At 43.0% G+C, this 15,074-nt stretch overlaps 2 protein-coding genes across 4 annotated transcripts in view; one reads left to right on the top strand and one right to left on the bottom strand.

Annotated features, from left to right (window-relative positions):
* BRWD3 (bromodomain and WD repeat domain containing 3) overlaps positions 1 to 12,709 on the bottom strand; it is an 87,906-nt gene extending 75,197 nt beyond the window's left edge. For 2 of the 3 annotated variants that reach the window (XM_048865075.2, XM_048865073.2), the window contains exons 1-6: positions 12,505 to 12,709; positions 12,364 to 12,422; positions 12,188 to 12,217; positions 11,831 to 11,890; positions 3,861 to 4,011; positions 919 to 1,017 (exon numbers count right to left, since the gene is read on the bottom strand). In XM_048865075.2, the coding sequence (XP_048721032.1) occupies positions 919 to 1,017; positions 3,861 to 4,011; positions 11,831 to 11,890; positions 12,188 to 12,217; positions 12,364 to 12,422; positions 12,505 to 12,541 (436 nt within the window). In that variant the 5' untranslated portion in view covers positions 12,542 to 12,709. The remainder of the gene's footprint in view (positions 1 to 918; positions 1,018 to 3,860; positions 4,012 to 11,830; positions 11,891 to 12,187; positions 12,218 to 12,363; positions 12,423 to 12,504) is intronic. The other variant, XM_048865074.2, reaches the window with a different exon arrangement.
* Positions 11,927 to 15,074, top strand: part of SH3BGRL (SH3 domain binding glutamate rich protein like) — a 167,169-nt gene continuing 164,021 nt past the window's right edge. The window contains exons 1-2 of the mRNA XM_048865076.2: positions 11,927 to 12,238; positions 12,703 to 12,842. Of these exons, the coding sequence (XP_048721033.2) occupies positions 12,011 to 12,238; positions 12,703 to 12,842 (368 nt within the window). The 5' untranslated portion in view covers positions 11,927 to 12,010. The remainder of the gene's footprint in view (positions 12,239 to 12,702; positions 12,843 to 15,074) is intronic.

Genomic DNA, 15,074 nt, shown 5'->3' with positions numbered 1-15,074 from the left:
ATGTAGTTATATCACAATAAGAGTGTCCAAATTAGGGTTTGTATTGGTATAAGCATTCCTTTTAAATCACTTGGGAAGGTGTTTGTACTAAACCAACAAAAGGAATGTTTATATCAGAATAAAAGCATCTTCACGGAGGGCTGGGGAGGGAGGGGGGGAGATATACCAACATAACTATAGCTGTATACCTTATAAAGCACTCCCATGTAGAAAAGGGCTTAAACAGTTCAATACCTACATGTCTTATAGTTATGGTGGGAACCACCAGTTGATGCTATTATAAATAGTCTTACAAGTTATTTTTCTTTAACGTGTGCACTGTTCAGTCTGACACAATGCTTGGATTCTTAGTTTTGTGATTCAGCTTCTTTTTGAGGGAGCTGTGACAAGCAGTTTGCTCTGTCTTAATCTGTCTAATCAATCCTTGAGACAGAAGTGTTCCCCGAGAACCAGGCACTGGTGTTTTGGCTGAGATTCCTGGAAGAAGGAATTGCCTGTATGTGGTTTCTGACCAACTCTGTTCAAAGGACTGGCATATATAGGTTAAACAGACAAGAACATATCCAGATTTCATATCACTGATTTCTCCTCCAAAGGGATGCTGACAAGTCAGGCTCCGACATCCACCACCAGTTGGCAGAGGGACAACAATATAATTTATGTATATACAGGCGTGCACGCACACAGATTTAAAAATTAGGAAGCAAGAGAGCAAATGAAAGAGACTGATGGAAGAAGCAAAACACTTGTAGAATAAATTAAAAGCTTTTGGGATGAGTTCATCTTGAAACTCATCAAAAAATGTAAATGAAAACCTAAAGTAGCGTCTGGATTAATAACAAAAGTTTCAACTGAAAATGCTAATAAAGATACGAATAAAATCCAAAACACTTTATATTTTAATGGGATATTACTTACCCACATTTGGTGGCTTCCCATAATTTACAGGTAGTTCGGGAGGTCGGCCTCTGTGAAGAGCTGCAAATGCAGATCCCTTCCATAGCGTATGCCTGCAGTCTAGATCAATGAAATTAACAGTTGATCAAAAATAAAAAAATAAAAAAGAGCTGCAGAGGTGGGTTCTGTATCCAATTGACCTATTTGTCCAAATACTGGTAACACCACAAACTCATCCCCTGACTTCCTAGTATGGCCTGGCTACAGAGAATCACAGATTTCTTAAAATGCAGCTGAATCATTTTAAAGAGTCAGGTTTCAGACAAATTAATGATGATGAAACTCTGCTTTGTATTTACTACGTGATAAAGTCTGAGAAACATTTTCAAATTCTCTCTTTATTTACTTGGCTTCTCAGGTTTAGAAAGTCTAAATTTGATGGCAGGGGGAAACTGTGAGAGAGTCAGAGTAAATGTAATTACTAGTGTAAAAACAACATTTCATAAACTTCACATGAGGAAGGAACACTAAAAAAGTAAATCTCAACTTTTCATCTTAATTTGCATTAAGAAAGTCCCAGTGTATTACACATTTGGAAGACAGTACACACAAATACTTTCGACTTGGAATGGGGGTGAGTAAGATTTTTGTTTTAATAAATCTGGTTTCCTTCAATTGGTGGCAATATGCTTTCCACATTCTCTCTTTTAAAACATTGTTTTTAAAATTAAGGCCATTTTCTTTTAAGGTTCTCCAGCTACTTTGCTGCCAGTTGGCCTCAAGACAGCCTTCCCTCTAATGGAAACAATAGTGCATTTTCTGAGCCTGCTCAACAAAGTGCCTCGGAAACCAGAGCTGGGCATTTTCCATTAGTGGCCATCTGGAAGGACAGAACTGAGCTTCTATAATGAGGAAGGGCTGTGGAGCAGAAGACTAATGCCCCTGACGGATGGACTCATGCATCACCATTGAATCCATGAACACGGAGTATCCAAATCCAGGCAGAACCCTGATGGAATATTTAAGTACAACCCAAATTCTATCATAGCTTTCTCTTATTGTAATAATTATATATAGAAGTGCACCTTAAGCTTTCTAGAACAAAGGTGTGAGCTCTCTATTTGCGGTCACTATCTAGACTACTCAAGTGCAACTTTAAAAGATCCATAAACTGTCATTCTGGAAAGAACTACTACTTCTTAGAACAAAGATATTGTTTACCCATCAAGTGGCACAAGGCCAATATACTTTCTCTATACAGAAAGTCAAATACATGGAAGAAATCTCCCTGTAATAAATGAATTCATCACATTGCTCTTCAAGTTATCCTGTATCTCTGACTGACTCATCTGAGCTCTGCCCAGTAATCATCTGCCCTGGGATTTATTCTAACACTGAAACTGGAACAGGGGTTTGTTTGTTTAATCATTCTTCTCCTTACAAGTATGGAATTTCTCCACCACATTACACCTGCCAAGGGTGCATATCAGGCAAGATTAAGCCCTGGTCTTGTGGCAGCTTTTTTTTACTGAAAAATGGCACCATTTTAAAGTGATATCCCATGGTTTAGCAGAGCTTCCCTCAGGCACAACATCCGAATGAGAGAGGAGACTCCCAGCTTCCCAGTGGGACCCAGAACTCACTCGTAGCCATGAAAGGAACAGATACAGCTCTTCCAGTTTTATGACATTTTTAGATATAAAAAAAGGTATTACATGTTATTTTTACAGCTGTCTTACATTTATTCATTTTTCTCCTTCTAAGTGGTGCACAGTTACATTCAAAGTAATGACAGGTTTCAGAGTAACAGCCGTGTTAGTCTGTATTCACAAAAAGAAAAGGAGTACTTGTGGCACCTGAGAGACTAACCAATTTATTTGAGCATAAGCTTTCATGAGCTGTAGCCACAAGTATTCAAAGTAATGTACATTCAACTGTCTCAATAACATCTTTTAAAATAACTGAATATTTCTAAAATAATTTTTCTGTACCACATATGCATAGACAGAATAAAAGCTGGTGCGGTATAAAGGTTTTATGGACACTTGCTTGGGATAACCTGCGTAGTGCTGAGTGGCAACGTGTATCCTCTCCTAAGAAAAGCTCTCTCACAGGTTATTGTATGTTGAACTATAGTACCTTAAATTTACAAGAGATAAGACTGCTAGTAGGGTATCCTCTGTGAAAGTCCCGCAACTTTGGAGTTTTCTCCCCCTTGATCTGAAGTAGTTCAAATCTGCTGACCTTTACGGTATAATGCAAAGCTCATCTTTTTAAAAAAGACTTTGAAGGAGTCTACACCTCCTATCAACTTCAGGCTATGTCTACACTACAGACCCTACAATGGCACAGCTGTACTGCTGCAGCTGCACTGCTATAAGATCTCCCATATAAAAGTCGCTCTACACCAACATAGTGCTGTCTACACTGGCGCTTTTGTTGGTGAAACTTCTGTCGATCAGGAGGGTCATTTTTTCACATCCCTAACTGACAAAAGTGCTACTGTAGACATAGCCTCAGGCCAGTGCTACTTTTGCCGGCGCTGTTTAGGGGCAATGGTTTTTTTGCAATATTGTACTGGCAGAACTCCAAGTGTAAACACAGCTAAATTGGTATAAAAAGGACAGCTTTTCCCAGGACAGCTTATTTCATTTCTAGAACCAATATAAGCCTCATCAGCAACTGCACTTTTTCGCCAGTATAAGCTGCACCTATGCTTGGAGGGTTTGCCATTACAGCTATACCAGCAAACCTTTTCTAGTGTAATCCTGGCCTTAGAGAAGGCCAAACTTTCTCCTAGTGGTTGTGTTTTAGCAATTCTGTAACTAGAACGTAGAAACTGACCATAGAAAGTAGCATGAGGAGTGCTCATACAAGTATGCAAATGCCTCAGACCACCAAACTTAGAAGATACTTTGCATTAAATATTAATCTTTCTTGATTATGTGGACTTCAAATCTTACCTTTTGCTGCCCTTAGCAAAGATTGCCGTCCCACGCCTAGTAAAGTCTGCACTCCAAGAACACTCTGTGGGATCTCTTTGTCTAAGAGGGGTCCAATTCTCTCACAGATTTTCAGAAGATAGTCTGGAGGGATGTGTGCATTGGCTGCCACCTAAACACATGAAACACCACACGCCATTTTTATTTTTCCTAAAATTGGAGGTAGGGGTAGAAAAAAATCTTCTCTTCATCTGAGCTTTTTTCATTTTGTATTTTATTTATTCAGTTCATATTTAAATATCTAAGTACACAGACAAGCAAGAACAATTTTTGTTAAAACTCAATATGAATTACACCCAGTATATCTAAAAGAATCCTGTAAATACCTTGGACGTTAAGAAAATTGACCAGTAAGGTCATGTCACTAGCCAACTCAATAGCTTATATTATAGTTTCAAGTATTACATGTTGATTTTGAAATTCTGAAAGCCAGAGAGGAAGAAACAAAAATCCCCCAAACCTCAGTGTTTTCAATGGAGTACTTTGAGTAAGCAGAGTGCAGTTTGGGGAACCATTTTCTATTTCACCACACCAGTTTATTCTTTTCACACAAAGTATCTATTACTCAGATAAAAAACGATGGCCTTCCTCACTTGACAGACATTTTAACCCCATACTGTTGTTACAAACACGTTCCATTTAAAACCTAAACAATAGGGGGTGTGGAAAAACCTGGAAACATTACAATAGCTGCAAGGTCTGTCTGCTCAGTTTTTAGCTGTTGTGAATGGGTGCCATTAAGACCTGACATTAACTGAGCTTACTCCATACCCATGGGGTGTAAGATTCAAGTCTCCCATCATAAGAAAATGGTCTGCATTCTTCTTCAGTATTGCCCTTTCCTAGATAAAGATAGCCTATTTCCCAATACAAAAACAAACAAATAGCTTCTTCGTTAGCCACTATGAATAGCAAGCAAGTAGCATCTGGCCATCTGAAATTTCCAAACCAGTCTTACTTTTGCTATTTCTAATAAATGGCATTTAAAATTCAGTGTTAAGATTTTCAGTTGAAATTGTTCTTCCAACACAGAATACTCAAAAAGAAAAGGAGTACTTGTGGCACCTTAGAGACTAACCAATTTATTTGAGCATAAGCTTTTGTGAGCTACAGCTCACTTCATCGGATGCATACCGTGGAAAGTGTAGAAGATCTTTTTATATACACACAAAGCATGAAAAAATACCTCCTCCCACCCCACTCTCCTGCTGGTAATAGTTTATCTAAAGTGATCGCTCTCCTTACAATGTGCATGATAATCAAGTTGGGCCATTTCCAGCACAAATCCAGGTTCTCACCCCCCCCACACACACACACAAACAGAATACTCAGTTGCTTCTACCTCCTTTTTATGGTCAACATCAAGAGGACAGCCATAATTACATACTACAGATCTGAAAACTAGAAAATAGCTATTAGTGATACAATGTATCTTACACTCTGAGTACCCTTCCCAGGCCTGAAGAGGAGCTCTGTGTAAGCTTCTCTCTTTCACCAACAGAAGTCGGTCTAATAAAAGATATCACTTCACCCACCTCATCTCACTAATATCCTGGGACCAAATAACACTGCAAGCATATATAGGTTATATCCCACATGCTCTGACGCCATGAAGAAATTTTCATCAGCTAAAATGAGTCTACGGAAGAAGAGCTCTGTGTAACCTCGAAAGCTTGTCTCTCACACCAAAAGAAGTCAAGCCAATAAAAGGTATTACCTTACCCACCTTGTCCCACTATATTGTAATTTGTCTCTTCATTTCACCAAACAGCAGGCCTAACTACTTATTATTGAAGTAGAGCCAGACATTCTGGCATTGCATCCATTGCAAAGAAACGATATGCACTCGCATTCCAACCTGGGTAGTTTGTCAGGTGGATTATTATGACATTAGGATTCCAAATGGTCAATAGCAGTGGTATTATCCTGGCACAACATGATGAGTCACATCGTCTACAATACACTTCCATGAGTAACATCAATTAGCATATGAAAAAGGAGGATTTTCTAAATACAACCCTATACTTGACAAAAAGCAACTAAAATGCTTCTCATTCAACTATGAGAGGGATCAGAGAATCAGGCCCTTCAGTGCCACCTGAGCAACCACTGCTTCTCAAAAGGGAAAGTAGCAATAATTCCAGTAATGTTGAGCTCTGCCAAAGATTCTAGAATTAATAGCAAGATGAGGCTTATGGAAGAGGTCATCAGTATAGCCACACCCAATACACTGAAGGACTTAAAGAGCAAACAGAACTGATTAAAGTGAATTGGTCACTTCATAAGCAGCCAACATAAAGAACACTGCGTGAATGTAATACGACCATGATTGCCCAAAAACTAGTCACAAACAAGTTGCTGCAAGCAATGAAGAAGAGCCGCTGGAACCAATGCTAGAAGGGAGCTTCAACTATCAAGAGTATATTGTTCTGTTAAGGATCATCATAATACAGTTAAGTCAAAAGTGACTAAATTCTTAACATTGCTCACTGTGAAAGAGGCCCCTCAATAAATGGGAAACAAAGAAAATGAGTCTTCATGACAGCTTCTATCCACAAGCAAGACTTCTTGCTTCCCAGAGATGGAGAGTAGATAGCTCCAACATATCCGTCTGGCAAACTCATTCAGATTAGCGACTGACTTTGCGGAGTTATGGTGCAGGAACTAATAACTTGCATATCATTAGCATATTGATCAGATCCCACTTTCTTCTTTGAAGTGATCTCACCAGTCTCATATGTATTTAATACAGGAGAGAGCATAGCATCTTGAGAGACCTTGCATACCAAATTCCTTGTGGATAGACAGTTGTCATCAATGATAGATCTCTCCTGTCTAGATATGACTTTCGCCCAAACCCAATTTCCCTCAGCTGCTAAAGCAACAACCAATGGTCAACCGTATCAAAAAGCAACCAAGTCCAGAAGGACCAAAATAGCTAACTGACTGTTATATAAGGTAAGCAGGAAGTTACTGAAGACCCTGATGAGTGGAGTTTCAACTCAAAAGGAAGTTCACAATCTGGAACACACCCAGGATGTCACTGGTGTCCAAATATACCTATGGCTGTAAAGCCACCATCCACTCAACCACCTTCTCTAAAAATAAAAAGCTCTCTATTATCAAGCAATGTTGTTTGTTTGAGATGAGCTGACTTATGTACAAGGATTTCCAATACCCTTCTCCCTTGCTAGGATTGGCATTGACGATGTCTATCAATAATGGCCCCACAATCTCACAGCTAGTTTTAAGTAACTTAAATAGACAAGGTAAGAACTTGGGACCCAGTCCTACAAACTGTTCCATACTGGCAGAGCCTTTCATTGGTATGAAGTCCCACTGAATTAAATGCCTATGTAGATCAGATTGCAGGATCAGTACCCAAAACCAGTAGGTCTCAGGGAACCCAGGAAACCATGTACACATCTTCAGCAAACAGACCAAGATAGGCCTAACCAAATAAGACAGCACATCAGAAACCAGGACACAGCCAATCCATTTTAAATGCAATGAACAAAACCTGTAAAAGTAGCCAGCTAGAGGCATTACTGATGAGGTAAGCCAGATGGGATAATTAGCCTGCACAACAACCAAGCAGGTGTATTCACTAGATCTCCCCCCCGCCCCCCCACAACCAAATTTCAAATTATTGATTGTCAATGAACTCTAAGCACTTTGAGTGTTTCTGAAGGCTAGTGTGGACACAGGCTGTAACAAACACATGGAGAGCATCCACATTAGCTTTTACAAACACACCAGAGGTAGCTCAAACATTCATTGGCTATCAATAGCCCAAGGTTAAAAAAAAAAGTCTAGTGAAGGTAAGCCTTTAGAGTGGGGTAGTCAATTATTTTTTGTCAAGGTCCAAATTTCTTGGTCAAGGCATAGTCAAGGTCCACACTCCAGAGGAAAGAAAAAAACCCACAACACTAATTATAAGTAAATAAAAAGATTTTGGGGTTGGTTCAAAAGCGTCTGGTGGTCCAGATTTGGCCCACAGGCCACCTATTGACTACCCCTGATAGAGTTCACTAAGTTGCTCATATTGCATATGCAAGCAGATGCACAGCATTAGTCACAGCACTTGTGTAAAAGTGTCCAAAATTGTTGTTCCCCCATCCCCCTCATCTTTTCAATGAAGAATAATACACATACAAACATGGCCAGAAATCTCTACAGTTTTTGTTCAGCAACTATGTTTAAAATTCTTACTTGCCCTTAAACACATTTTAAATGACTCTTCTTATGCCCCATATTATCTGACTTTTAAGTACAAGACCAGGTCCAAACAGAATAGAAATACAGAGAAAACTTCACAGAAATTCAGAAGATTCTGGATATAACACACAAGTCTGAGCAGACTGGAGGCAAGAATTAATAGAGTTCTCTTACCCCTGTTAATTATATTCTCATTGTTAATTGTACAGAATCAGAGGGCAACTTTTTTTCTAAAATTTAATAAAGAAAACCCTGTTTTTAAAATGTACTTTTAAAAATTGCTTACGGCTACAATTAAAAACAAAATTATAAATAGAGGAAAAGTCTACAAAGCAGGTTTTTAGTTATATTCCTGGTCACTTCCCAAAAGCCAAATATTTAGTCAAACTGTATAAAACAGTGAGTTTGTTAAAACCTGTTGAATTCAAGCTCCTGACTATCATTTAGGACAAAAGCTTTTGGGAAAGATTTAAAACAACCCTTCTCTATTCAAATGAGGGACAAGATCTCTAGAGAATCCTGCAGCAAGAACGGGGAAATCAAGACTTGATACTCTTTAAGAGTTAGAAAAGATGTGGAAAAAGAAAGAAAAAAAATAAAGGAGGCCACTCTTTATACACCATAGGAACAAGCAAAAATAAAAGTTCTTCCTTGGCAATTCACCTATCTGCCTTCTCTATGTTGTCAATATTGGCATCAGCATGAAGGAGCAGTGATGCTGCATCCTTTTAAAAAGAGATTTTTAATTCAATGTGTAAATGATTGGTAAGGAGTGATAACTGCATCTTCAGATCCCCAGTTATATTTCCAAGAAAGACTATTAAAATGAATTTCATCATGACCTGGGCACCTCATGATGGTGGCACTGTTCTGCACAATATCTTCAAATGTCTTACTCCCCTGCAGAATACTTGAGGCCAGACAAGTAGTCCAAATATACATAGTCACATACATTCAAGAATCCAGACATCAAGTATATCAAACCCTGAATGATGAGGGCTGGAGAAAAGCCATTCCTCCAACATCCTCAGGTCAGATAAAGCTTTATTCTGGGAATTAATAGAAAAGGCTAGCAGGAAAGAAAATGAACAACATGAAGGCAGCCATAACAGAGAGCTACAAACACACAATATTTAATTTATACTCCTTTACTCTACTGTAACCCACCTTAACTAGTTACGTAATATTAACATAAAATGCAAATGAGGGAAATTTCCTGCCTGTTTTTAAGTCCGAAAGCAAAACCTTTTATCTATTAAAATATAGAAATCACAACCACTTCCAAACAATTCAGAAACCTTGTTTTTTCTCAGCTTTTTTTCCCCCACCTGATTTTTATTGTCTTCATTTTACTGGTACAAGATTAAAGTTTTAAAGAATTTTATGTGGCCTCAAATGCCATTCGATGAACAAACAAGGTAATCTAGAGGTGCCCCAAAGTACTCCAGAAAGCGTGGATGGATTTAATATAAAGAACAAAAGTGCAAAGATTAATGCTACTGTTGAAGCAAACACCATATTTGCCTGAAATCAGATTCGGCCTCCCCTACTGTTAGAGTTCATCTCAGGTGACAGATATAATCACAGAGCAAACATGAAATAACCTAGCAGCCAGATATTGGGTTCCCTAGAAAAAAATATTGCACTGAAGTTTTATTCACCACAGAACTTACTCCCTTTCTTTCAGTTTAAATATCAGGCCAGGCTACCATCTGACAGAGGTTAGATGGAGCATTATAGTCTCTTTCAACTCTCCATAAGCTTAGGGAAAAGAAAAGCCACAAGGTATGGATGCTGTAAGTCCCCTCTAAGGCAGACTTCCCATTTTTTAGTTTAACTTAAAAGTTACTGTTCTAGGGGACACTACCGCATGAAAAACTTATTATTCAGTCAATAAAAATGTAGTAAAGTTTGAGCAATACCATGTCACCCTTCCACACGATCATTATAATTTGTGGGGTTGGAAGGGAAACAGGTACTTATCTTCAGTTTCTGATAGACAGGCAGGGCAAGTCAAGATCATACACATGCCAAATATGGGTGTTGTGAAAATTAATAATAATGATTTAACATAATTCTGAACTGCAAAGTCATATATTGGTGCCAAGCTTTATTGTATGTAACTCCTGGTAACTTTAAAAGTGCATGGGGGAGGGGCACTTGTACCCTCCAAAAACAATGAAAACCGACTCATTTCTTCCAGTCTTTGCTGCTTCCATACAGAACCACCACAACTGCATGTACCGTCCGCAGGAATTGCAGATGCCTGCAACCTCTGAAAATTAGACTTTGAGAGTCTCCAGGGGCTGAAAGCCCAAGTACTTCATCTGCAGTCAACAGGAGCTTCAGGTGCCACCCCCTCTGAAGATCAGGCCCAGAGAGTCTCCAGGGGCCTAAAGGCCACATGTAGCTTCATTGCAGAGGGGAGCCAACATCTCTAGAGGGAACGAGTCACTCGCTCTGATTTCCTTGTGTCTCTGCACATGGAATCTCTGGATTTGATAACTATAATATGAAACATTTCATATTTTTACTACATATTCCTGAAACATTTAAGTGACCTTGTACAGGATTTATTGTTTCAATAAGGCAGTCAATTACATCAGTGTGGTGTGATGGATTGAAAATAGGCCAGAGCCAGGAACCCTTGAATCATAATACTGTCTCTGTCCAGTGACTTCCTGTGTGTCACTTAAACAATTAACCTGCCTTTTAGTTCCCCTCTTGAAAACTGCAGATGCTTTGTGTTACTTCACAGGGGACATTCTGAGGTTGTTAAAAAGCTATTGCAGTATCTTATGTTGTAAACTTTCTTTACCTTACCAGTAACATTGGATTTCAGGGAAGTTCTTTCAGTTCTAATAATCTATTTTCTTGTTACTATATTTTGGTTACATTTAGCATTTCCTCTCATCTGGGACAAGAGCAATCAATGCAGAGTGTCATTTGTTTGTTGATGGTTTCACATACAAGACATTTAGTGTTGGCTGCGAAGGCTGGGTTTCCAGCACTGCAGGACAATGTTTACTTGTTTTTAATGGTGGGGGGAGGAGAAGAGGGGGAAACTATTTACATTGAATTGTTTTTTAAAAGTGGAAATATCACTGGAGTTGGTAGGTTTGCTAAAAGGTTTGTTTAGACCCCATTTAAAGGTGACAGCACCTCAGTGCTTTGAAATCCTAGAAGGCCAAAGAAGCATTGCTGGTATTGTCACCATCAATGACAAGGGGCCCACAGCTCACAGGGTTATTACTCAGCCGCAGTAAGTAACCCTTGGACTCCAGCTGTCCCCCTGGCTGCCCCCCAGCCTCTCACTGTGCCAGAGCCATGGTGTCCTCCCCGCCCCCCAATGCAGAAACACTGGCCCTCTCCTCAGTTCCCGTATTTTGGAGCTGCAGCCAATCAGAAGGCAGCTTCCATTCCCACACACGGAACTACAGCTTGTTAAGCGTTGTGCCATTCGCCAGCCCCCCTCCCCCCGCAAGCTCCTTCTCGTGCCCTCAGATAACCCTCCACAACAGGCACCTCGCTCGCAGCCCCCCGCACACACGCGCCGGGGGCAGTAACTCCCCCCACGCTCCCCACCCCCAGCGAGGCGGCCACTCCCCGCCCCACCCCACCCCACCCCGGGGCTCAGCGCTCACCCCACGGTGGGGAGCGGCGGCGGCCGGGTGGGGGAACTTACGGGGAAGTTGGAGCGAAACTTCACTCACCAGATCCTCGAAGCTGCGCCGGTGCTCCTTGCCCTGCCAGTCCAGGCGGCGGGGGATCAGCTGCGGCGGGGGAGGGGGCAGTCAGCGCAGGCACGGCCTCTCCCGCACCTCCCCCAGCCCCGGTCCCAGCCAGCCCGGCCCCGGTGCCCCAGCCGCTCCACGGCCCGGCCCCAGGCGGGGATGATCCTTACCCCGCTCCGAGGCCCTGCCCACCCCCGCACAGGCAGCACCCCGAGTGGCGCCCGCCGCAGGGCAACCCCCGACCCGTCCCCGCTGCTGCCCGAAGCGTCCCCGAGAGCCGCAGGGGGCCCCGCTGCAGGGCCGGGCGACTCCCACCTGCCCGCCCGTAGCCCCTACCTGGTGCGCCTCCAGCTCCTCCACCAGCACCTGGGGAGAGACACAAAGGACGTGAGTGCGGTGTAGCGACAGGAAAACCTCCCTCTCGGCACCGCCGCCCCAGCCGCCCAACCCCGTCCCCCCGCTGGCCCTGGCGGCGGGGCCGGCCCGGCCGGAGCCCCGCGCTGGCCGCTCACCTGGGCGGATTTCCTGCAGGGTCCGGACTGCAGGAAGCGGGCGATCAGGTAGTAGAGCTCTGCGGAGAAGAAGGGGACGCGGTTACAAGGAGGACACCCGGCAGGGAGCGCCGCCCGCCTCCCCCCGCCAGCGATACCCACCGGCTTCCAGCTGGGTCGGGGCGGCCGCTGTCGCCATCCTCCTCCAGAGGCCCGAGGGGGGAACAGGGGCGGATCGTACCCGGGGGGAGCCGCTCCTACTGCGGCCGATCCCCCATGGAGCGGCTCCGGTGTGTGTCCGTCGCGCTCGTCGCTGTCTCGCTCGCTCTCGGGTTCATTGCATCTCGTTTCGCCCCATAGATATCCCGGCCCCAGGCAGCCGCCGAGCAGGGTGCAGCGCCGCCGCCCACCACTCGGGGGCGGCCGCCCAGGCAGGGGACAGCCCAAGCGGAAGGAAGGACGGACGGACTCGGAGGACGTGCCTGGACAGAGACGCTCTGGTAAGAGTCTTCCGGAAACTCGGTGATGCCGCGGCCCTATGCGGCTTCCGGGTCTGCGTCCTGCGCGCTGTGACTCGATCCCTCCCCCGCGGGGGGCGGTGCTGAGGCCCGGCATTGTCACCCCTGGCACACAGCGCCTCCTGCGTGCTGGCTGATGCATTGCCCGGACGGCCGTCCTCGCGCCGCGCCTCCTCGACCGCGCCCAGCGGGAGCTCGGGCTGAGCCGGCCCCAGCGCAGCCTGACCGAGCCGCCAGTGAAACCCCGGTTCGGAATCCTGGGGCCGGCTGCACCCGGCGGAGGCGGAGGCCTTCGCATAGGGCAGGGCTTTAAGGCTAGAGGCGGTGCCTGCCCACTGGGGGCTCTAAGCAGGACCATCCTCCTCTAAACATAGGCTTTAAGGCCAGAAGGGGCCATCGTGTTCATCTGTCCGCCGCACGCCCATAACCTCTGGCTGATTTCAAGTTACAGAGACGCCACCATTTGTTCTAGTGCAGTCCGGCCAGTGACCTAATTGTATTATTTCCCGGGCCGCACAATCCACCCACACAGCACTTATGTACACGTGTTAAAATGCCCACACTAACTAAGATGAATGGTATTTTGGGGAGTTGTACAAAATCGGGGGGGCCCTGAGCTGCCTGGGCCCTAAGCAACTGTTTAATCCGCTTATGCCAAATGTTATGACTGCTTCAGTTAAAGGAGCCTTCCATTTTGATCTGCATGTCTTTCCCCATGGTTAAAATACAGTGTTTTGACAGGAAATGACCTTTACACATTCTTAAAACGTAAAAGTGTGTAAATTCAGTTGTCCCTTTTTGAGCTATGTTTACACATCTATATGAATACCTGTTTATCTCTAAGCATTTTACAAAGTATGTATAATATTTTAAGCACCTCTAGGATAAGAGGCAGGTATTTCAAGCACTGGGGTACAGATGAAGTGTGATTACAGAAGTACATTACAATCCTGCTGCCCACACAAGGAAATAGTTAGAAAGAGTGAGGCCAAGAACAGATGTGACTCAGCCCTTAACATACAAGACTGAAATTCATGAGATTCAATTATTGTTCTACTTTACTACTGTGTGAATTAGAGGTGGAAAAAAGTATTAGGTCATCTAGTCTAGCCAACCTGAAAAGAGGTAAAGCTTAGCTGCAGTGGTAACAGCAGTCCAAAGAAATAGGGATTCCTTTTACGGATGTGATGCCTGTTTTTGTATGTAGCTGTATTGGTCCCAAGATATGAGAGAGACAAGATGGGTGAGGTAATAGCATTTATTGGACCAACTTCTGTTGGCAACGAGAGACAAGTTTTTGAGCTTACACACTTGTCTCTCTTGCCAACAGAAGTTGGTCCAATAAAAGATATTATCTCACCCACCTTGTCATGATTATTTTTGTTGTTTGACTGGTTACCAACTAGTTGCTACTGATAAACAGGGCTTTGAAGACAATGTCTGATCATTTGATAGCATGAATACAGCAGCCATTTGGAAATAAGCATTAATTTAAAAAAATAGTGTGCACTGTTCATGATTCAGAGTTTTCTTAAACTAAGATACACAACAATGTGCATGTTAGTGTTTCTAATGACAATATAAAGAACTTAAACAGACCTATAAATAATACCACAATATGTTTGTAGTGACATACTATCTTCTATAACTGTTAAATAAAGGTATTCAAGCCAAAATGTTCAAATTTGGAAGCCTAAGGATAGGTACCTAAATAAATGGTCTGATCGTCAAAGGTGCTGAGCACTCATTCCTCCCATTGGAGTAAATAGGACCTGGACCTGCAAGTCTTCAGCAGTTCTGAAGTTCAGACCAGCCTCAGTCCTGCAGTCGGATCAGTGTGGGCCAACCCCTGAAGTCAGTGAGATTCCATGTAGGTGCCAGGGTCCACCGACCCTCATCCAGTTCCAGAATCAGGGCCACAGTTAGGCTACCTTTAGTCACTCAAGTAAAAATAATTTGCCATCAGAGTTCAAGAAAACAGACATTACTGTTAAATTGCATTTTTTTAAAAAAAGGCTCGCAACCTTCTGAGGAAGAAGGGTACAGTAGCAACCAACTTAGAGATCCTCAAGGACAGCAGATAATTTCTCATAGGAAACATGGCTTGGCAAAGCTTCAGAAAATGACTTTGTCATACCAAAAGATGTCAAAACCTGATAGCTTTATATTTTTATGGGGTTGCCAAAATGTATCGTTCTGTCAGATAAAATGACA

The sequence above is a fragment of the Caretta caretta genome, chromosome 9 (genome assembly GCF_965140235.1).
Source record: "Caretta caretta isolate rCarCar2 chromosome 9, rCarCar1.hap1, whole genome shotgun sequence".
In the NCBI taxonomy this organism is placed as follows: Eukaryota; Metazoa; Chordata; order Testudines; family Cheloniidae; genus Caretta; species Caretta caretta.
This window is presented reverse-complemented; position numbering and strand designations above follow the sequence as displayed.